At 34.8% G+C, this 23,797-nt stretch overlaps 1 protein-coding gene across 1 annotated transcript; it reads right to left on the reverse strand.

Annotated features, from left to right (window-relative positions):
• Positions 1-1,206: 1,206 nt before the first annotated feature.
• Positions 1,207-22,940, reverse strand: LOC114166717. The gene is given in 15 exon segments (XM_028051497.1): positions 1,207-1,480; positions 1,737-1,840; positions 1,924-1,971; positions 2,049-2,126; positions 2,425-2,481; positions 3,630-3,695; positions 3,806-3,895; positions 6,043-6,123; positions 17,386-17,490; positions 17,603-17,738; positions 17,868-17,907; positions 17,910-17,942; positions 21,295-21,499; positions 21,705-21,917; positions 22,114-22,940. Coding segments are annotated over 14 exon segments (1,758 nt in total). The 5' UTR covers positions 22,648-22,940; the 3' UTR covers positions 1,207-1,480; positions 1,737-1,768.
• Positions 22,941-23,797: the final 857 nt, after the last annotated feature.

Raw genomic sequence — 23,797 nt, forward strand, 5'->3', positions numbered from 1 at the left:
GTGATGTTAGTTTAATGATTATTGAGTATGATTAAATTTTTGTGGGATTAATGATTAATCAATAAAGAGTCTATCAACTTTTGATAATGAGTTTGAACTTTATATAAATAAAAACCTTGGTCAGAGTATTATAAATGAAAGGAGAAAAGAGTTTTTTAAGTCATTTACATGTCTTAACTTATTGAAATTTGAGAGTTATACCATAGAATTAACATAACTTAACATAAATGTTGTGATGGAATGAAATATTATATTAATCTTTGAGTGGTTCTAAAGTAAAAGATATTTTATACTATTTGAGTGTTAAGAAGTATTGATAGACACCAATCTTCATTAATAAATTAAAAGGTTAATTTATTATCGATTTAGTAACGAATATATGGGATCACACTTCTAATCTTAGTTGGACGAGTAAAATATTATTGATTAAATTAAAAACTTTAATTTTAATTAATTAATATTTTTTAAGTAAAATATTACTATATACTTTATTAACACTAAAAGTATAATTAATATAAAATATGAAAATCTATAAAATGATCGAGTAAAACTTAGTCAATAAATTAATAAGCAAATAAATTTATTTATTAATATCTGATTTGTTACTAAAAGCAACAAATCTAGAAAAAGATTTTAAAATAAAAAGAAAAACATTATGTGAATTTTTTTTATATTTTTCATAAGATGACATTAAAACTTATATATATATATATATATATATATATATATATATATATATGAGGCTTAACATAAAAAGTACACTCTTTGGCTCTGTTTCTTTTTTAAAAACAAAGGAGCAGTTTCAAAATCCAAAATCTCTTTGAAAGTTATTTTTATCATATTAATATTACAATTTTTTACTATTGAAGATTGACACATCAAAGGTCGGTCTTGACGTGATACAAGTGTAAGACTTTCATACGTTTTGAAAGAAAAATTCTCGAAATTCGATTAAGGTATTTTTCCTTTTGTCATTTAGTATGCATAATTTTAACTAAAATAAATTCAATATTTCTATTAGTATCATGGACAGGTTTTTTTGGTTAATTCTATGATTCCATTTTTTTATTGATTTTAGAATGCAATAAATTTAATGATAATTAAATGTTGGGCTGATTTTCGGAAATCAATAAGATTTAATTGATTTTGGATTACAAATCTTGTGACGAAACTATCAAGGGCAGATAATTAAATCGCTGTAAGATGTCAAGCCAATAAGAATGTCAAGACTTCATATTTATGCTAACATAATTTATCACAAAAAGAAAATTGTGTTGTGAAGTTATTTCACTAAAATTTACGAGAAGAGAAAGAAACCTCTATATTCAAAACGATTATTTTCAAACCTTATATCGGAAATTTTTTTAGTCTCTATATATATGCATAACCAACCAGGTCTTGAAATCATGATACCCGATTTTCATAATTTCAACGAATCATGTTTTCCATGCTTGAGAATTAACCATCCCGTTAATGTATCCTAGCAAAAAACCAAAAGTTACCACTTTTAAAATAAACACACAAATTAAAACTCAATTTAAAGAGTCTAAAAGTGAAATCAGTATATTTATTGTATGGTTTCAATTTCAAAGAAGAATTTATAGACATATTTAATTTCTCATCTCGTTGTTTTGGGTTATACAAGAATATATATACAGAAAAAATAGTTACATAAATAAATCAGGGAAGTCATGTAGAAGCAGAAGAACATAGGTAGCAAATTTATGAAATCTTACTTCTGCAAAGTATCTGTCCGAACAAGGGATCATCAGGTATTCTTCTCTAAGACCGAAAGTGCTGGTGTCAAGTAGTTATTTGCTTTGTCGGGCAAGTGTGCAACCTAAGCAGACACATAAAGTAACCAGTTTATTTTCATCATATTTTTTCTCTTAAGAAAAATGCGATCAATCATTATTCCCATACCAGCTCATAAAGCTCCCTTCCATCTTCAGCAATATACTCGTAACATACCTACAGAATAAGGTTGAAGAGGTTTAGTTTCATTTAGGATCAAAGTTCAATCTTGAAATGAAACAGGGTTTACTCACATCAAAACTTTTGTTTCTTGCAGTTGTATCATGCAGTGCTTTTACACATATATCAGCTACATCAGCACAGCTGATGCCCTGAAAATCAAGTTTAGTAACTGGCGTTATACTGATCGTCATTTAATACAAAATTTATGGGCATATGAAATACAATAAGTAAAGCACATAAAGATCGAAAGAGAAGACTTTAAAAAATGGCATGTGTATCTGATTGCAACCCTCTGAGACTTCCCTTCTCATTCACTGTCTCTTTATTGGGTGAAATTCACCTGGGGTCCCACTAAACACGTGCCTCATTTCTTATTTTCAAACTAATAAAAAAGAGTGTAATAAGTGTGTTGCTACTCTCCTTTAGCACGGAATAGAATAGACTAACCTGAGATATTCTGTTTCCTTGATCAAATATTAGCGCACGCTGCCCTCCAGGTTCTTCCTGTCAGAAAAAAACTGAAAGTTAGTTGACAAGAGAAGAACACCAAATTGTTTCTACAAACAGAATGCGAAGCACAGTGACACACAATATTACATTCAGCTGTCGAGAGGCACTGATAATTTACTATACTGAATAATTATACTGGAATGTAGCAGTCAAGTCATGTCTCTTAAAAACCTTCCATAGCCTAACTTTAACACAAGCTTCATTTTAGGATTTAGGGTATACATAAAGCCTAAAATATTGCCTTGACATTGATTAGACATCAAATGTATGAAATACAACATATACTAGCCTGCTGCAATGCGGCTCTTAAAAATGACCCTAACACTAATCAGTGTTTGGGATATAGTATCTCAATGGTAGTGGCTACATTTTGATAACATAATCAGTATTTGGGAGACAGTATTACATACAAACCACTAACACCTATTTAATTAAGGATCTGAGAAAGACAATTATTTTTGTTTAATACAACTTGGAAACTTTTGATTGGGCAGGCCCCTGAACTAAAAATTTGTAATTCGATCCTTGATCTTCTACAATGTCTATAATTGTTCCTGGAGTTAATAAAACAACAACACATTGTTATTTATTTTAGGTCGCTATAAACTAACTATAGCACAACCCAATATTGTAGAACACGAAGGACTTAACTACAATATTTTGTGCAGGGACTTAACTAATATTCTTTTAAAAGATCAGGGGCCTACTTGCATATCAACCCTTTTTTTTTTAATATCACTAGTAAACCTTATAAGTTTATAACCCATCATTGTAGGTACACTCACTTTGGGTGGGCATCCAAGATTGGTGCATACAAACTTTTTCATACAATTTTTTAGACAAAATAACAAACTTTCTAATACAATTTGTTTGGACAAGTTACAAGCTTCTTATACAATTTTTATTGAAAAAATTGAAAACCCTCATGTGTCACAGCTACCCAAGTTCTTCATACACTAGGAGACTTCTGAGTTATGGTGACAACATTCAAATCAACTCTTATTTTTTATTATAGCTTCCTACTTTTCCATTCTTCATATTACTCAATATGAAATTTTGGTAAATACTCATTTGTGTAACAGGAACACTTATTTCTATAACTAAATCAATTACATATCTGCGAGTAATAATGGAAACTTTACCTGCAATGGACCAGGACGAACTATTGTGTATCCGAGGCCAGATCTTCTTAGGGAATCTTCGCCAGCCTAGAGAATTCAACATTAACATGATTAGACATGACCGAAAAATAGAAAGGAGAAGTAGCAACTTTCAACTAAGTAAAAGAAACAAAATAAAACAAATAAATTAAACCAACCCTCTTGGCTTTAAGAACCTGGTCCCGTCTGGAAGGCTCAATTCCTAGTCCAGAACATGAAACTAAGACAAAATCAGTTTCTTGCCCAGTCTGCAATACATTCACACGGAGATTTTACATTAGAGTGTTAAGTTCCTGTAACATTATAGCAAAACATAAATCATCTCGATGCCTTGTTAAGTAGGCTTTTATAGTTATGCAATAAAAAAATTTGTTTCTAATTTAAAAGAAAAAGTAGTCTTTTACGTTTTCTTTTTTCACATTGTTGGCAACAAGCAGAGCATGATCTGCAAAAAGAGTAATGCAAGATTGTATGCCTACAATACTGTTCACAGAGTCCAATTATACTCGCACTTATTTGATGATTGGTGTCATCCCTGTCCCTAATGAATCAAGTATGTATGAAGGGGTCAATCAAGCGGTTTGGGTACTTGGTTGGTTCCTGTTCGCTTGCCCCCTTTAGTCCATTGGTGGGTAGGGTCGTCAACTTAGGGTGCCCGCCTCCTCCCTCTTTAGACATGTGTTTGACAACCTAAAAGTTGTTTGGTCTCCGCTTTTTGATGTGATAGTGCTCGGTCGCTAAAGAGAATAGTTTCTTAGAGTAAGTAATTATAGCATAGTGTTGAGAATAATCCAAGTGTGAGTTAGAGTCTCACATTGGGTAGAAAAAACAGTTAAATATTATATAAGATGAAAGACTCATAATCCCAATGTCTTAAGGTTTTGAGTTAAAAATAGTGTCAAATGCTGATGATTCGAGGTGATTGACAACATAACCATAACAAAAAAGGTTACTGTATGCCGATGGTTCAGGTGGTTGACAACATAACCATAAGAAAAAAGGGTCACCATACACCTGAGGGAAAATATATCATATGGAAAAAGAAAACCTCACCCTTGAGAGGAGATTGTTGGGAATAATTCAAGTGTGAATCAAAGTCCCACATTGAGTAGAAAAGACAAAGTTAAATACTATATAAGATGAAAAGAGTTTGTCTTAACAAAGATTGGCCCAAGTTGTTAATTCTTAAACAGGAGCTATATATCTAGTTGTAAACAGGAACTCATCACTTGTAAAATCTCTGATATTCAATACACATTTTTCTTTTCTTTATTCATTTTTTTATCTTAATAACCAAGTAGTTTAAGTTGAAAAGCATTAGAAGAAAAAATTTATGTATATCACCTTCCAATGAATAGAGAAACAATTGTGACAAAGAAATAGTGTGTGTGTGTGTGTGTGTGTGAGAGAGAGAGAGAGAGAGAGAGAGAGAGAGAGAGAGAGAGAGAGAGAAGAGGAAAGAAAGACTAGTGAATGGAAAAAAGTAAATTTCAAAGAGCAATATGATGTTCGAAATATGATATAAGAACAATTTGAGTGTCTTCACCCAAAAGACTTAACTATTAGGCTAAGACATAAATGGCTTGTATATTATATTCTGTAAGGCACCACTTGTTTTGTGCTCAAATTTATTCCTTTTGGGTTTAATTCAAATCCAGAAGCTAGTTAAAGAAGGAGAATTACTTAAGCCATATAATCAGCCAGGGTGGGATATTAACACTCCCACTTAGCCCAAAATTGGACTTCTAGAATGTAATGTTTTTGTGAACGGACATTTGTGTAGCTCAACAAAAAATACTTCAATGATCTCTCCTAAAATAGCCATAGTTCGTAAAAGATTTTTACTTTCGTAACAACAACTATGCCTTACAAAATAGAAAAATAAATATTCTTATAAAATAAACAAATTTTGCTCTTTACAGTCCATATTCCACAACATTGACAGGATATTGTAATTTATTATCTCAAGTAGAAATGGAAAGGGAAAAACTAATTGACCCTCACTCATCTAACTAGTCTCGTTGTAATTGTTGGAAGTCTTACATCAACTAGAGATACGATCAATTTATAGTATATAAATAAGTGTAAACTTCACTTTACAAGACGGTTTTGTGAAGTTGAGTTAGACTTAAAATCTACTTCTTAAGAAGTTAGATATCTTATCTTATCTCTTTTCATATTATCTTTGCCTATCATTATTTTTGTTTTGGGCTTAACCCATATTTTTTTTATTATAAATACAGTACCCTATATATATTTTCAACACAGGGGGAATTACTCCTATATCTTCAATTGAATTATTGCTTTACAAAACATAAACAATGAACATTAGAGAAGTATATGATAACATTGTAGTTTATTCCACGATAAAATGAAATTGCATTGAAGAACTTACAGGCAAGGCTTTAATATATTCCAATATAAGCTTAAAACTTCTTAAATCCTGTTTCGTTGTTGTGTTTACTTCAACAGGCTTCTGAAACAAAAATGAATTAAGGATCAGGACACTTCAATTATACACTATTGAAAAATAAAAATACAAGTTTAAAATATAAGGTATTTAACAGGAAAGGAAGATGATAGCCATTAGAAAATGTACATGATACTATTCTCTTTTCACAATCACTGATCAGATGTTAGGAATGGATTTATGCGAGAAGCCTCTCTTGGACAAGAAGTAAGAGTTCCACTGTGGGAGTCAGGTTCTTATCCAATTTGTCTATTAGTGGAATCCCCAAAATTATAAGTCTCGCGTAAATGAAGGAATTTCATGGCTTAAAGGAGCTTATAAGAAATTCTTGTATATTTATGTTCTTAATTTTGGAAGGTCCGTAAGCAAGATGCTGTTACCAAGCCGCCAATGAAATGAGCCTATATTAGAAAGTGAAGAAAAATTTTGTTTAAGATAAATGCCTTATGAATTATTTTTATTGGAAGTACAAATTGATTTAAATTTTCTAGAAACTTCTCTCCGCGAAAATAGCTAGAATTAATATGGTAGGTTTGGTATAGTCTATAAGAGACGCAATAAATAGGCTTAAATATACATTTGGTCTCTATTTTTGTTAAAATTATTCAATTTGGTCCTTATTTTCGTTGTTTGTTCAATTTGGTCCTCATTTTTGTAAAATCGCATTCAATCGAATCCTTTTGCCAAACAGTGTTAAAATTGTTAACGGAACAGTGACACGGTGGAACTGTTTGGGTTACGTGTCAAAATTTTGAATATATGATCGCACACGTTGGCACAGTGTTTTCGTTGAAAAGAAATTGGAGAACAAAGTTTGAATTACGTAAAAAGATAAAACATGGTAAAGTTAAAAAATTAAAAAATTTGAATTGAGGGTTTACTGTAGCGAGAGTTCGAGAGGAAATTGGGCATTTGAGAGTTCGAGAGTTCGTTGAGTGAAAAATTGAAATTGGGCATTCGAGAGGTCGAGAGATAGGGAAAAATTAGGGTTGGTGAGAAAGGGGAAAATTAGGGTTCTTGGGTGGTGGAGTTTCTTGTTCATCAATTAGGATTCGCGAAGAGGGAAATTTGCGCTTGGAGAGTGATTTGTGATTGAAGCTTCGAGATTGCGCTTGGAGATTGTCAAGCAAGAGGAGACATACCTCTCAAACACGAATTCTGAATCACCAACTGGATTGTGCACAAGTTTCTTGCTGGACACAATTTTGCTTGAAACCTCTCAAACCCTAATTTCTTCCCCAAATCAATTTCACTGACTTTTAAACCTACAATGGCCATAAAATTTCACTGTGCCAACTTCACTGTGCCAACGTCACTGCCAAAAATTTGACACGTAACCCAAACAGTTCCACTGTGTCACTATTCCGTTAACAATTTTAACACCGTTTGCCAAAAGGACTCGATTGAATGCGATTTTACAAAAATGAGGACCAAATTGAACAAACAACGAAAATAGGGACTAAATTGAATAATTTTAACAAAAATAGGGACCAAATGTATATTTAAGTCTAATAAATAAGGGGGTGTGCCAACTGTAATGGACTATTATAAATAATCCAGGGTTAGGATTGGGGTGGCAGTTCTTTTGAAAAGAGGAAAAGTCGGAGAGTTGTGAAGAGTCAGAGGAGGGAATTACTTGTAACATTCTATGCCACTTCTATACCTACTACTTTGGTAGGTGCAGTATTGGAGTAAAGCAATAAAGATTTTTAACTTGTATTTTCAGTTCTTAATAAGCAGTTCTATCATAATACTGCACAGGAATTGGCTTATTTATTTCTTGTATGGAGAATGATGAGTTGTATACTCGAGCTCATACAAGGTTGCAGCCTGGTTTTGAATCCTAGGACCCAGCAGGTTGCATTGTGCAACCCAGATTTAAGAAAACGTATTATTTCCCCTATTACCTCCTCTTTGAACTTAAAATACACTCCCGATGGAGTATAGTAGAATTACTAAGCAGTTTTGCTTCTACTTTAAATTTTTTTCATCTGTTGTTATAGAGACTTCTTAGCTTATTGATTGGGCTTTTAGTAAGGCCCATCTATTATTGTAATATGAATAGTCTCAGCTTCCTATAAACAGGCAACCTCAAAAGCTCTTGTAATCATCTTTTTCATTTCAGTAAACTTATGTTTTCTGTTCAGAGAATTCATAGCAGAATTCCATTATTTGCTGTTAGCGTAATCACAGCAGGTTATGAACTATAGGCACTGTTTCATCCCTCTCATTTTACCACCCTCGTTTGCACTTACAGGGGTCTTCTCTGCTTTATTATTGTTAGAATGTAATTGGTCATTAGCTCTTACAGATTTGTTAATAATTAGCTGATACAGATTCCAGGAAATTAGGGTCATTGATCCTTGATTATTAGCAAGAATTTGTTGTATTACTATAATGTGTCTTATGGTTCCAGGTTTTTCTTACAATTCATCTTCACAATGTGAGGCTTGTCCGTTTGGAAAAACACAATTGTCATACCTATAGTGCTCAAGTTAATAAAATACATCCTTCCCTTTTGACTTGGTTCATTTAAGTATTTGGGTCCTAGCGATGTAAGTTCAACTTTGGGTTTTCCTTACTTTGCTACTCTTGGTGACGATTTTTTCTTATGTACTTGACTATTTTTAATGAAAAATTATTTTTATTTTTCTTTACGTGAAATTCAAAATAAATTCGGCGCGTCTACTAAAATTTTACGAACTAACAATGGTCGTGAACGTGTCTTCTTAGTTTCAATCCTTTTTGAATTCATAAGGTATTCTTCATCAAATAACTTACTTTGACATAACATTCAAATAATCCTTACATGGTATCAATAGTTTTAGTTTTCTAATCCCTTTCGTTTCCTATCAGGTGAAAAGTACCCTGCGACCACTGTACTCTTTTCCTCCGTGACCATGCTACTAAAACTGCCCTCAGCAACCACCAAGCCTCGTTTCACTCACCCATAACAGATTGTCATTTTTCCCTTTCTTCGAACACAATTCACCTAACAGCACATCCCTTGCCTCCTTTCCCACATCCAGGCACATTGTTTTGGTTTATTCCACATGGCTTTCAACAACTCCTATTCAAATTCTACATCTCAATGACTTTTAGCATTGTTCCGCGGATTCCATGTGAAAAATTGATCCAACAAGTAACTACTGTTCTTGGACTGTTGCTACCAGTTGTGGTTTCAAGGTCAAGGTCATGACAGCCACATAACCAAACAAGCCAAAGATATTTCCAGCACTGGTCAAGCTCAATGGAAGCAAATTGATGCCTCTTTCTGTAGCATTCCCTAGTTCCCCATCAATGGCAAATTGTAGGGGAGACTTATTTATCTATCTCACACTAGACCAGATATAGCTTTTGCTATGAGTCTAGCCAGTCCATTCATGCATCAACCAAAAGAATTACATTTACAAGCTGCTCTTAGACTTGTCTAATATTTAAAAGGGATAATAGGAAGAGGAATTTTGTTCAAAAAAACAAGAATGTTAATCTTGAGACATATATTGATGCTGATTATGCAGGTTCAGTTATGGATAAGAGGTCAATTATTGGATATTGCACCTTCCTCGGTGGAAAGCTACTAATTTGGAAGAATAAAAAGCAAAGTGTGGTAGTGCCGAAGCAGAATTTCGAACAATGGCTCGAAGAATATATGAGCTGTTAGGGTTGAAGATTATACTGGAAAACTTAAAAATAAAATGGGATGGACATATGAGATTATATTGTGACAATAAATCTAATCAGGATAGCTCACAACCCTCTACAACATGATAAAACTAAACACATAGAAGTGGACAAACATTTTATCAAAGAAAAGCTTGATAGTGTTTGCCCTTAATATGTGTGTACTCAAGGCAAATTGCGAAAAGCTTGATAGTGGCTTGGTTTGCACCCCATATGTGTACTCAAAGCAGATTGCAGACATACACCTAGGGACTAAAGAGCAGTAACATCGAGAGAATTATATCTAAGTTGGGAATGGAAAAACAATTATTCACCAGCTTTAGAGGGAGTGTTGAAATATTTTAATATGTTTTAGATTTGATTCCTATTGTTTTTAATTATGTTTATTACTACTATATTAATCCCACAATCTTAGGGATTTGTTTCCTAAAATAGGCAGTACTTATTTCCAAATTTATTTAATGAATGTATGTATATATCAAATGTCACAATATCACGGTATGTGAAAACATACTTCAATCCAATACTCAAGATTGTATTTCAGAATGACTTGTCTGTGATTCTGCAACATCCTTTTCTTAAATAGGCACTGCAGAATATCTTTACATTAATATTCAATAAAGGGGGAGGGATTATAGGAGATTTCCTATTTACATGGAGTAATTGAGGATCCCTAACAACTAGGTGTTACATGTATAGAATAATCTATTAAAGACATAATCAATTATATTTATACACACTAACATCCCCCCTCAAATTGATGCTGGTAAATCAACCAGCAACAATTTGCCAACAAGAAACTGATGGCGCTGTCGAGTCATAGCTTTGGTAAAGATATCTGCAACTTGAAAATCAATAGAGATGTAAGGAAGAGAGATGACATTGTTGGTCAAGGCCTCTCGAATATAATGACAATCCACTTCAATATGCTTGGTACGTTCATGGAACACTGGATTTGCAGCAATCTGAATAGCACTTGTATTGTCTGCATGAAGAGGTGTAGAGGTAGGTTGGGAAAACCCAAGCTGGTCCAAAAGACTACGTAACCATATAACTTCAGCACAAGCAGCTGACATTGAACGATATTCAACCTCAGTAGAAGATTTAGAAACACGATCTTGCTTCTTACATTTCCAAGAAATTAAGGCATCACCAAGAAACATACACCAACCAGTAGTAGACCGACGAGTATCCGGACATCCTGCCCAATCAGCATCACTATAGGCCATAAGCTGTAAAGATGAGGCTTTGGGAAAGAACAACCCACGTGCAGATGAACCTTTAAGATAGCGGATAATACGACGAACCGCAGCAAAATGAAGATGACGAGGAGAAGACATAAATTGGCTGACCTGGTGAACAGCATACGAAATGTCAGGTCTAGTAGTGGTGAGATAAATAAGACTGCCTACCAGACGCCGATAGAGAGTGGGATCAGGCAAGAGATCTCCTTCATCTTTCCTGTACTTGACATTTACTTCCATAGGAGTATCAACTGAAGTAGTTCCAACTAAACCCGCCAATTTGATTAAATCTTGAATATACTTTTGTTGGTTTAAAAAAATGCCATTGGATCGATGATGAACCTCCAATCCCAGAAAATATGTGAGTTGTCCAAGATCTTTCATGCGAAATGTTGCATGGAGCGCAGTTTGCAACTTAATAATTAACTCATGATCAGTTCCCGTAATAATGAGATCATCCACATAAACCAACAGGAGAACGATACCGACAGTAGACTTGTGAAAGAAGAGAGAATAGTCATATTGACTCTGCGTAAAGGAGAACTTAAGCAGAGTAGTACGAAACTTCTCAAACCAAGCCCGAGGAGCCTGTTTAAGCCCATACAAGGAACGTCGAAGTTTACAAACATCAGAAGAGGAAGAAGGAAGCATACCAGAAGGAAGTTTCATATAGATTTCTTCTTTGAGATCACCGTGAAGAAAAGCATTCTTCACATCCATTTGATGCAATGGCCAAGATTGAGAAGCAGCAATAGCAAGGATAGTCCGAATTGTAGTCATCTTAGCAACAGGAGCGAATGTCTCCTCATAATCAATCCCATACTCTTGTCTATTACCAAGAGCGACCAGTCGAGCTTTATAGCGATCTAAAGAGCCATCAGATCGAAGTTTGATAGAGAACACCCATTTACTTCCAATAGGTTTTACCGTGGGAGGACAAGACACAATATCCCATGTGTGATTTTCTTGAAGTGCTTGTAGTTCTTCTTGCATTGCCTTTTTCCAACAGTCATGTTCCATTGCCTGGGTATAACTAGAAGGAATAGAAATAGACGACAATGTAGTGAATAAAGAAATAGGTGTAAAGAAGCCATACCAATCAGGAGGTTTTGATGATCGAGTGGACCGACGAAGAGGTAGAACAGAGGTGACAGGATCAAGTGCCGGCGGAGGGACAGAATCAAGTGTCGGAGCAGAATCAGGAAGGGTACCAGAAGGAAGACGACGTCTTGTATACACCAAACCAGGCTCTGATACCATGTCACAATATCACGGTATGTGAAAACATACTTCAATCCAATACTCAAGATTGTATTTCAGAATGACTTGTCTGTGATTCTGCAACACCCTTTTCTTAAATAGGCACTGCAGAATATCTTTACATTAATATTCAATAAAGGGGGAGGGATTATAGGAGATTTCCTATTTACATGGAGTAATTGAGGATCCCTAACAGCTAGGTGTTACATGTATAGAATAATCTATTAAAGACATAATCAATTATATTTATACACACTAACATCAAATGTATGTAATGAGATTGAATAACAAATTAATTATTCTTATAAACTTAATATGAATCACTCAAACAATCTTCAAGCATCATCTCCTGTTCCATCCACCCACACCTCCTACACCCGAAATCTCTATCGCAATACGGAAATGTATTCGTTCCTCTTGTAATTCTAACCATCTTTATCGTTTTCCATTAATTATGATTGTTTGTATCGATCCTTTTTCTCCTTAATATCTTCTTTGGATTTTGTGTCTATTCTTAAGCAATGTTATCAAATTTCGGCCATGGCGGCACCATGGCGGAAATCGGTTGCGGTTTCCCGACCTACCGCCACAACATGACGGAGGCGAAGCGGGTTTCCTGTGACGGCTCGTGGCGGCCGCTTTTCGCATGGCGGCTGGCGGTGGCGAAACGGTAATGGCGAAAAAAGAGAACTGAAGAAAGAGACAAGCAGTAGCAAAGTGGAAGAGATACTGCAGCTACCGTGTCTGAGAAGAGATGAGTAGTGTGGGAGATGAGATAGGCGGTGGCTGCCACAAATAAACCCTAATTTCATCCTTCTATGCGTTTTACTCCATCAGTTTTACTGAGGTTTAATTTGGGTCAGGCCCACTAACATTATTTGACCTAACCTAAGTCCAAAACCCCTCCTCTCTTTTTCTTTTATATTTTACTGTGGCCCTTTTCTTATTCTTTTACTAGTTACTGCAGTAAAATATTACTAATGCAGTTAAATATCCATTAAAACATCTCTTCTCTTATTCTTTCAACTTTGGCCTTAGTTACTGCAACTAAGAGCCACAACTGCCACCACCAGTTGCTGCTGCCCACCATTGTCAGCCACTGCCGCCTGTCGCCTACCGTCACAATCAGCCACCGCCGCCTGCCTCCGGCTGCCACAGTCAGCCACTGCCGCCTGTCGCCACTGTCAACTCCTTTTTTTTCAAATTTTTTTCTACTTCTCTTCTTTCTCTATAATTATTTTTTCAAAAATTATACTTTTCGCTATAACCCGATATGATTTCCGTTATAACTTTATAACGGATTTTTTGCTTGCCGATATTTTCCGTTATCCGATATTGATAACACTGTTCTTAAGACTACGGGAGAAGCCATGGCTGGTCCCGGATGGTGGCATGTAATGGTAGAGAAGATGATCAATTTACATTCTAGAGGCACTTGGGAACTTATTCCTTTGGAAAATTAAAGTACTTCCTTGAGATAGAAGTTGCTTAGTCAAAGAAAGGTAGCTTTAAATCCCAAAGAAACTATGTTCCTAATCTTCTCAAAGAAATAGGCAAGATTGATTGTAAGACAAAAGAGTTCCTATTGAACAAAACCATAGAACTTGGAGAGATGAAGGCATATTGTGAATAAAATCCAATATCAAAGACTTGTTGGGAAGCTCACTTAGCTCACACTAGACCTCAAATGGCATATGTTGTGAGTATAGTTAGTCAATTCATGCATGATCCCAGGGAGAGACATTTACAAGTTGTATACAAAATCTTTCAATATTTGAAGTAAAGTCCGGGAAGGGGATTATTTTTCAAGAGGAATGAAAAATTAAAAATGAAAGTGTATACTAATGCAAATTATGCAGCATCTATTATAGATAGGAAAACTCAAGATATTGCATGTTCTTGGGTGTAAAATTGGTAACTTCGAGATGTAAGAAACAAAATGTTGTTGCAAGGTCTAGTGCAGAGGTTAAATTCCAAGCTATGGCACATAGGGTGTGTGAATTGTTATGGTTACAAATTATTCTAAATGATCTTAAAGTGGCATATGAAGAACCAATGACTCTTTATTGTGATAATAAGTCAGCTTCTAGCATTGCTCACAATCCAGTTCAGCATGATAGGGCAAAACACAAAGATAGATCAACACTTTATTAAAGAAAAATTGGATAGTGGTCTTATCAGTACTTCGTATGTTCCACCTGGGCATCATTTAACATATTTGGTCACAAAAAGGTCTTCCTACTGAGCTATTTCATGATCTCACATGCAAGCTGGAAATGATAGATATCCATTCACCAGCTTGAGAGGGAGTATGTTAGTAGGATATTAAATGTTCTACTACAGGTTGTTAGAAGTTGGTAGAAGGTTCTAGAGATGTTTTTATAATTATTACTATAGGGTTAGAGTTCTCTATATGCAGATACTAGTGTACTATTTCAAATTCTAAGATATTGTTAGTCACAATATCTTATATTTACCACATTTATGTGTATTTGCCATATTTCCCTGTATTATTCTTCATTATAAATATACAACCCTATGTGTATGTTCTACATAGAGGGAATTAACCTTAGGCCTAGTTTTTCATTACTTTCACACAAATGAATCAGTTTAATAAAAATCTTGTTTGTTTCATATTAATTCTTTCAAGTATGATCACAATCTCATACAGAATTGAAAAGACAGAGTCATAGACTCCCTCTTAGCTTTAATTTACGTTTTTTTGTTTCTGAATGTATTTAACTTCATGCATTTGTTATCTAACTCCTAAAGTCTTGGGTCATATAGCTAATAACGTTGTTTTTTACCTTTTACTGATGTTAAGTTTTGTGAATAAAATCAACTCATACCTAACTTTTATCTTGTTTAATCCTCTAGTTTATGTTGTTTTTGCATTGTTTCGTATTTTAGTTGTTTTATGTTTTTTTACTTCTAATCTCTATTATGAGTGTGTGAAATAAAACAATAGAAAGCAATTTTGGTGGAGGAAAACAAGCTAAAACTCAAGGAAGCATGATTGGACATGAAAGATTGATTTTTACACAAATAATCATGTCGAGGGGCACCGAGATCAAGTCCAGCACTACAAACATGGAGAAAGGACTCACATATATGTATACAGTGCCTTGGACCACCCTTGGAAGGCCAAAAAGCGACCATTGGGCGCCAGGGTCACTCGCTGGGCGAGCTGGTGGCTCGCTGGGCGAAAATGACAGACCAGAACTGCAGTATTTCGGTCGTTGGGCGAAAATATGGCTCGCCCAACGAGTTACATGTCTGAGAACGTCGATTTTAGGCCTCGCTGGGCGAGTGTGAAGCCGCTGGGCGAGAATATCGACCCCAATACGCGAATATGGTTATTTAATCATGTTTCTATGAGAGTATTAGGGGATTCCTCATTTTTTTTACGAATAGAAACACCTTGGGTGCTTGGGAGAGACTCTTGGAGGCTATTAGGGGTGTTGGGAATCTCTCCCTTCTCCTTCTTGAGTCTCCTTCTTCATCCATGGAGGTTTTACCTCTTTTGGGTTGGAGAGGATGATGGGCTACAAAATTGGAGGCGTAGATGCGAATGGGAGGCACAATTAGAGCATGAAGCAGTATTCAAGAACCTTGGGAGAGGGATTGTTTCTACTTTATGGTTCCAATTTCTTCCCTATTCTTCAATTTTGTAAAACCCTAGGTTCTCCACCATAGAGAGCAATTTCTATTTGTTGAGATTAGATGTAAAACATTGAATTCTTGTGTAAAATTGTGTTGTTAATTTTATGCTTTTCCAATTCATGTTAGTATTTGATTTCTATGCTTAATGCTTGTTGTGGTTTAATCACCCATGGCTTGTTTGTGGTTCTTGAGGTGTTGGGAAACATCTTTAGAACCTAGATTTGAAATTAAATACCTAATGGATGCTTGCATCTAGGAATAGAACTTGGTTCATTAGTAATCTTAGATTCTTGAAACTAATGCATGATTTCACTTGTTGAGGATTCAAGAAATTGAAACTTGATGAGTAATCATAGGCTCAAAGGCTCTAGGAATAGGATTTAAGTATTCTTACGAATTGATTTTAACATGACTATGGAATTGGGATAATTTAGAATGCATGAGAATGAAATGGTTGAAGTCTAATCTTGACAAATTGTAAATACACTATGTTTATTTCTTATTGCACACCAACTGTATCATAAAATACAAAAAGAGTTTTCATTGTGTTTGTGTGAACTTTGTGTCTAATTGAGTTGTCAATTGCGAGAGTTGTCATGCGTTGCACAAGTCCCTTGGGAGAGAACGATAAAAATACTTATTACTTACTATGTGCAACCGGTGCACTTGCCGTGTTGGTTTTTCACTAACAATAGCATAGATGATTTAAAAAGCTTTAAATGGGAGAAATTTAAATAGTTTTCCTTTTCTTATAATAATTGATCATTTCGGAAGGTTTATCTTTAACGACTTAAAAATTTGGGTTCCATTATTAATGAGCCCCTCCACACAGTTCTTCCCTGAATAATTTTGGAATGTATAATTCCTTCTATAGTTCAGGTTTTCAGTCGTATTAATGTTATATCTAAGTCAGTTTTTTACTATTATTTTATTGTTTACTAGCAGTGTCATTTCATGACTACTTTATTCTCTTTATTTTCAGTTGTTCGTAGTTACTAGGAGGTTACACTGTTTTGTAACTGTCAACAACTACAAACAACTAAACAATAAAATGAAATGCACTGTTAGTACAAAATTAAATAATAATAAAAAACTGACTTGGATATAACATTAATAGTTGGACAACAAAAATAAATAACATCGCATTATAAGAATTTGGAAACTACCATAACCTTTGATTGCATAGAAATGTTGCAACAGTTATTTCTCTAGATTTCAGTCATGAGCATAGAATTTCTGCAATTTTGAGATTGTTTCTTCTTTAGACCTATTTTTGATGCTATTAGGAAAAGAAAGGAGGATAAAATGCTGGGGAATTATATTGATAAAATGGAAATTATATTAAAAAGACAGATACGAGGTCCTAAAATAGAAGCTAAGTTCAAGAAAGTGAATGAAAAACCGTAAGGAACTCAACCTGTCTTCTTGGCTCAAAGCGTATTGTCAAAGTATGTACAAGAAAAGGATCTAACACTGGATCATCTGGTTTCACTGGACGGAACGACGAAAATGGTACTCTAACCTGTCATAGTAATACAGACAGGAGACATGAAAGTTTCTAAAAGTGATGGAATTTCAAAGCGGGATAGTGAGAAATGAGAATCATAATTTGTTAAAAGGAAAATGATTCTTACCCTACAAAATCCCACTTTTGTACTAATTCTTGCAAAATACAATCTACTCTGACTTGGATCTGCTGAAGGACCAGCTTCTAGAATCAATACATAAGATCTTCCATTGCCACCAACAGAGAGAACCAGACCCTCATACCTATCATTATAGATAAACTAATTACGCGTGAATGCACTAAGAACTTCCAAATTTTAGCAAAGTAAAATTATACAGAAAATTTTGGATGGTTATCTTATCCACAACAGTCATCTATCCAATTTTCCATACCTGTCAAGAGTATAACCTAATGGTAGGGAAAGCTTTTTGATAGTTCCACGTAGCCACCTCTATTGAATACATACCCTGAGCTCAATATGAAGATATGTGAGTGGGTAAGAGTTGTTGGCTACTCAAAAAATATAAGGAGCTAAAACAAAAAACAACAGAGCATGTATATTTTGTGAACTGATAAAGGCTATTTTATTGAATGATATCAAGCATCTAAATTTAGACAGAAAAAAAGGAAATATGCAGAAACTAACCACTACGTAAACATAATTTATGGGAAAAATGCCTAAACATGTCACATGTAGAGACATAACAAAATTCTAAACAATAGCACAAAAACAATCATATTTTTCTATTTCCTCATTGTAGATTGGTTCAATCCTTTTTTGGTGGCATCATCACTTGGATCTTGAGCATCCTGCAAAGATAAATATGGTAATGACAAAGGGAAAGCTCCTCTGCTTCAAGTGCTTTCTCCCACCTGAAGCATAATGCTGACAGAAAAGGATTATGTTTTATGAAAGGTGACATCCACAGTGATATAGACATGACGGCTCTTAGTATGATAATATTTGTACCCTTTTTCTTTAGTATGATAACCAACAAATAAACAACTAAGAGCTCTAGGATCTAATTCATTGTGATTAGTGAACAATGACAGAAAAGGATTATGTTTTATGAAAGGTGACATCCACAGTGATATAGAGTATGATAATATTTGTATCCTTTTTCTTTAGTATGATAACCAACAAATAAACAACTAAGAGCTCTAGGATCTAATTCATTGTGATTAGTGAACAAAAGCAGAATATCCAAATACTTGATAAGGTAGATTTGACACTATAGTAGAGGCAATAAATAACAAAAAAAAAAACTCAAAGATTAATGTTATTTAAGATACAAGTGGGTAACCTAGTGATGAGGTAGGCTACAATTAGCATAGTTTCTCCCCAATAGGCTTTAGCAAAGGAAATCGGAAAAAGTAGGGCTCTAACCACCTCTAGAAGATGATGATATTTCCTTTTTGAAACTCCATTTTGTTATGGAGTGTTAACACATCTTAGTTGATGAAGAGTACCATCACGAGAAAAAAATTTGGACAATTCATATTCAGTACTATTATCAGACACAATTCTTTTGATATTTTTTCCAAATTGAATTTGGACAAGACAGCAAAAATTAAAAAAAAAATTGAAAACCTCAAATTTACTTTTTATCATGTGTCCATGTGACACAAGTACAATCATCAATAAAAGTAACAAAACATTTTGCTCAAGAAATAGATTCTAAAATAGGTCCCCAAATATCAAAGTGAATCAAGTCAAATGAGAAATTACTCTTTTTACTCGATACAGGATAAGATGCATGATGATGTTTTGACAATTAACAAATGTCACATTTAAAAGACTCAAAAGACTTGGTAGTGAACAAATGAGGGAATAGTTATGTTATAAGGTTGAAGGAGGAATGCTAGAGTCTTTTAGGATGAAGCCATATTTGGGAATTTGTCCACCTTTTTTATGTTGCTTGTTAGCTTATAACATTTGTTTTGTTTTTGTCATATACAAATCATTCTGCTACTTAGCAATTAAAAATATCTTCCTCATGACAAGGACCTCAAATACACAAGAACAGACAAAAGTTACTGAAGAGTTCAAATCTTTTGTAGGCTTTTGTATAAAGAAAAGACTATTGTTTAGTTGTGGGACATATAAAATATCTTTTAATAAAATAAATGATTCTAAAGTAATATTCCCATATCCACATATGGGTACATTATCACCATTTCAACTCTAATGAGTTGTCCTGTGATCATCTTGACATATGAATTGAAGAGCAATGGTAAAAGAGTCATGTGATCAGTTGCTACTGAATCAAGAATCCAAACAACATGAGAGAGAGGGCCGATAGTATTGAATGTACTCGTACCTTTCTTATCTTTCATAGTTAGGGTATATGATCTATAGGATTTAGTCATTGATTCAATCATTGTTCTCAAATGATCATGTTCCTCTCTAAAAGCTTCCATATTAGACATTGAAAAACACAACAAAGAGATAATAGAGACTCAGCTCTTATCACACTTTGATTCTTAACAAAAAAAGATCAGCAGAACCAAATCAAAGTCAAGTGAGATGCCACCCCTTGGGTGCTCAAAAGGTCTCGACAACCCTATCTACGGCGGTGATGGGTCAAGCATACCTTTCTGGCCCACCACTAACCTCAATGACAATGGTTAACAACAGAGGTGACGGCAGTTAACAAGGGAGCAGAAACAGGACTCCTAAAATTGGGAACTTTGATACCAACTTGAACTATGTAAGAAAATAAATAATTATTTTATTATAGTAGTTACATCAATAACATTCTCATGTCTATTTGTAACAACCAAAGCTTTTAAAAAAGTAATAAAAATATATTGAAATGAATAGGAAGATTCTAAGGATATTTTTTCCTTATTGCTTTGGTGATATTGAGAATATTTTTTATGCTAATAATATGCTATTTACAACACTGTTCATCATTTATAACTTTCCCACAATTTCTTGTCTGGCCAGCTGTTTTACCACCAAGGGTCTGCGAGCGAGTATTGTTTATGCCATTGTTTCTCCAGCAAGTATTGTTTACCGCCAATGTTTTTCTAGTGAGTACTGTTTACTAACGATGTTTTGCAGGCAATTATTGTTTATCGTCATGCCCTCTAACCATTTTAACAAGCTTGACTCATATGATATATATGTTCCAACTTGAAGGAAAGTGTCTAAATTTATGAATTGAAACAACCAAGCATATAGAAAATTGATGGTCACTTTGACAAAGATAATTCATGTCAAGGAAATATCTACTACCTTTGTCATTATTTACATTGTCAGTTGACTACATGATTACTAGGTCTCTCACAAGTCTTGTATTAATGTCATTTGTAACAAGTTTGTCTCATATGATACATATGCTCTAACTTGACAGAGAGAGTTAGAGATATAATTTGATTATGTTAGAGACATGATTTGATTACATTAAATAGGGACATATGACTTGATAGGGAAATATCTAATGCCATTTTGTTAATTATTAAAAAATTATAAGATGCTAAAATAAAAGCAATGCATGCATGTTTTGTGAATTGACACAGGCTATTCCACTGAATGATATGCATCTGAATTTATACAAAGGAAAACAGAAATATGCAGAAGACTAGCTGCAACTTCACAAGCATAATTTAAGGAGCAAATGCCTAAAACTCTGTTACACCTATAGCTTGTAATCAAAATCCTAAAAAATAGCATAAAATCAGACTTTCAAAAATCTGTTGTTTTAGCTACGGGTCATTCAATTTAACAAAGCTAATAATATGCAGAGTTCTCAATCATATGCAACAAATATTGTAAACCTGTTGGTATGGTTCATTAATATCCACCAGATATACCTGAAAAAACAGCATCTCCATTCTCGGTGAACTCAAACTTGGCATCCATACCACCATCATATTTTGTGGCAAGTACATCTTGGAAGTAAGTTCCTTGACGAACGTCCCATCCATGCAATGAAGATTCAGATTTGAATTTGGCAATCAAGAGCTTACTTTTGCTGCTTTTCCCAGCCCGTGATTGTGCCAATTTGTTATTGTGATCCTGAAATTAAGTCCAGTTTATTTTTTACCAGGCAGCGTGGGTCTGTGTTAATACGTTAAAAGGCATTTCTATATATCTAAATGAGAGTGGGATTTGTCTAGATTCTAACTTTATAATTTTCCTTTCACGAAGGCAGGAATACAAAGTCGCGCTGTTTTTCCTTTTCTTTCTTTAATGTCTGTGTAGAGAAAGTGTGGAGACAAACCTGAAATGCTTTGGTTAGATTATAAACTCCTCGATGATCAACCCTGAAGAGATCCCCAGTGATAGCAGAGCGTGCAGTGGCACAATATATTATTTTGTTGCAACCTTCTACGGCAGCTTTGACAGTGGTGGGATCACCAACATCTCCAATAACTATCTCTACTGACCTTGGAAGCAGGTCTACCACCTCTTGATCTGCTTTCCTTACCAAAGCCTTCATTACAGAAAAAAAAATAAAATCAATATCTTAGACCAGTTTATATTGATCAGCCATTTCATTTCAAGCAACAATTGACTGCCTCGTTTGTTTATTGTTGAACGAGTTTCGTCTAGTTTAGTTTATTATTTAATAACGAGGGCCATAATGATAAACTGAACTATAAATAGAGTACTGAGTAAAGGCAGGGCACCTTTACAGAGTAACCCCTGAGCATGAGCTTTCGAACAACGATGCGACCGATGCGGCTAGTGGCACCAACAACGAGTACAGTAGTATTCTGAGCGCCAGGGATTGCGAACTCGCACATGGGTCCTTCGCGAACGAGAAGGGCATCGAGAGCCTCCTGATCATCGGAGCGGATTGTCCTAGAAATCTGACCCAATCCCGAGAACTTTCTCCAAACTTCATCGAATAACTGCCGCGATCTTCGACCCAGACCCACAGGGTTGACGTCATCCAGGCTAAGGGACATGGGTGGTTGTTGCATCACACGCTGCTGCTTTTGTACCTCGTCTTCGCCCACGTCGCTGTCCTTGCCTGTATTTGGATCAGCAGCCCTGGGGACTAGCATCAAAGGATACTTCCGTGGATGAACGTCATTGAAGAACAGAAAACGTTTCATTTTTGAGAAAGGAATTGATCCTCGAATGTCCGAGGAAAGTCTGCACTGTGTCTGTGAGTAAAAGCTGCTATTAGCTGCTGTTGCCGACGCTGTGGCGTTCATGATTTAGCTATTACGGCTGAAAAACCAAACTCCGTTGAATGTGCTTCCACAAAAGCTTTAAAAGTGCGTGCATGCGTACCAGAAGACTCCAACTAGTTTGTTTTGGCTTACATTGGAACCAGAAAATGTGAGTGGCCCGTGTTTCTTCTGTATGAGCATTAGCAATTGGACTTCGCGTTAATACGTTAAAAGGCAGACACGTAGACCTGGGAAGGAATAACTTTGACCACACAATTTTGGATTGGATTATACCGGGAAAATCGAGAACTAAGTGCCTCCACGTCGTCCACCACTTCTCTCTTTTCCTCTGGCTGGATCTGAGAAATTCTTCAATCCATGCTGTGGCCTTACAGTTTTATTTTTTAAGAAAATATGATGATGTATTTCATCCTATTTTTAATAAAATTATTTGTTTATTATTTTTAATTAATATTTTTAGGATAATTATTAAAAACTAAAACTTATGCTAACGGGATACATTATAAAGAAACTTAAACAATTATATTTCTATTACCATTTACTATAAATATCATATTTTATTAAAATGCATTGATATCGTAAATATTTTAGACAAAATGCTTAATTCTAGCATGTTAATTTACTTTTTGAGATATGTATTAAGTTTAAACATTAGCTCTCCATTAGATGAGACAATCTGAGATAAACAAAGGGGGTCATTTTGTTTTTAAAAAAAGAAATACCACTTTGATAAAAAAAAAAGGATAATGATAGAATGCCTCTTTTTTTTGACCCCCAAAGTTACCCGCCTACGTGACACTTAATATTTTAATAATTTTTAAGGAAATGGGACCAGAAACGCGTGAGAGAAGTTGGAGTGAATTGTGAGGTTGTGATACACGCGCAAGAGAGGAAAAAGGAAAAGTTAGAAAAACAGAACTTTCACTTGCGGTTTAAACTAAAGGCAAGAGTGCGGCTTGAGTGCGGCGAGAGTGCGGCTTGAGTGCGGCTTGAGTGCGGCGAGAGTGCAGATTGCTGCCATAGCTTCGTGCGTCGAATTAGAAGCCCTACTTTGAAGTGTTCTTGTTCTGCAAATCAAAGGGTGCTCTGGTATGTTTTACTATCCGATTACAAACCCCTATTTTTATGATGTTCTTCCCCAAATGAAACCACTATTTTTGTGATGTTTTTC

This window comes from Vigna unguiculata, chromosome 10, assembly GCF_004118075.2.
Source record: "Vigna unguiculata cultivar IT97K-499-35 chromosome 10, ASM411807v1, whole genome shotgun sequence".
NCBI lineage: Eukaryota > Viridiplantae > Streptophyta > Magnoliopsida > Fabales > Fabaceae > Vigna > Vigna unguiculata.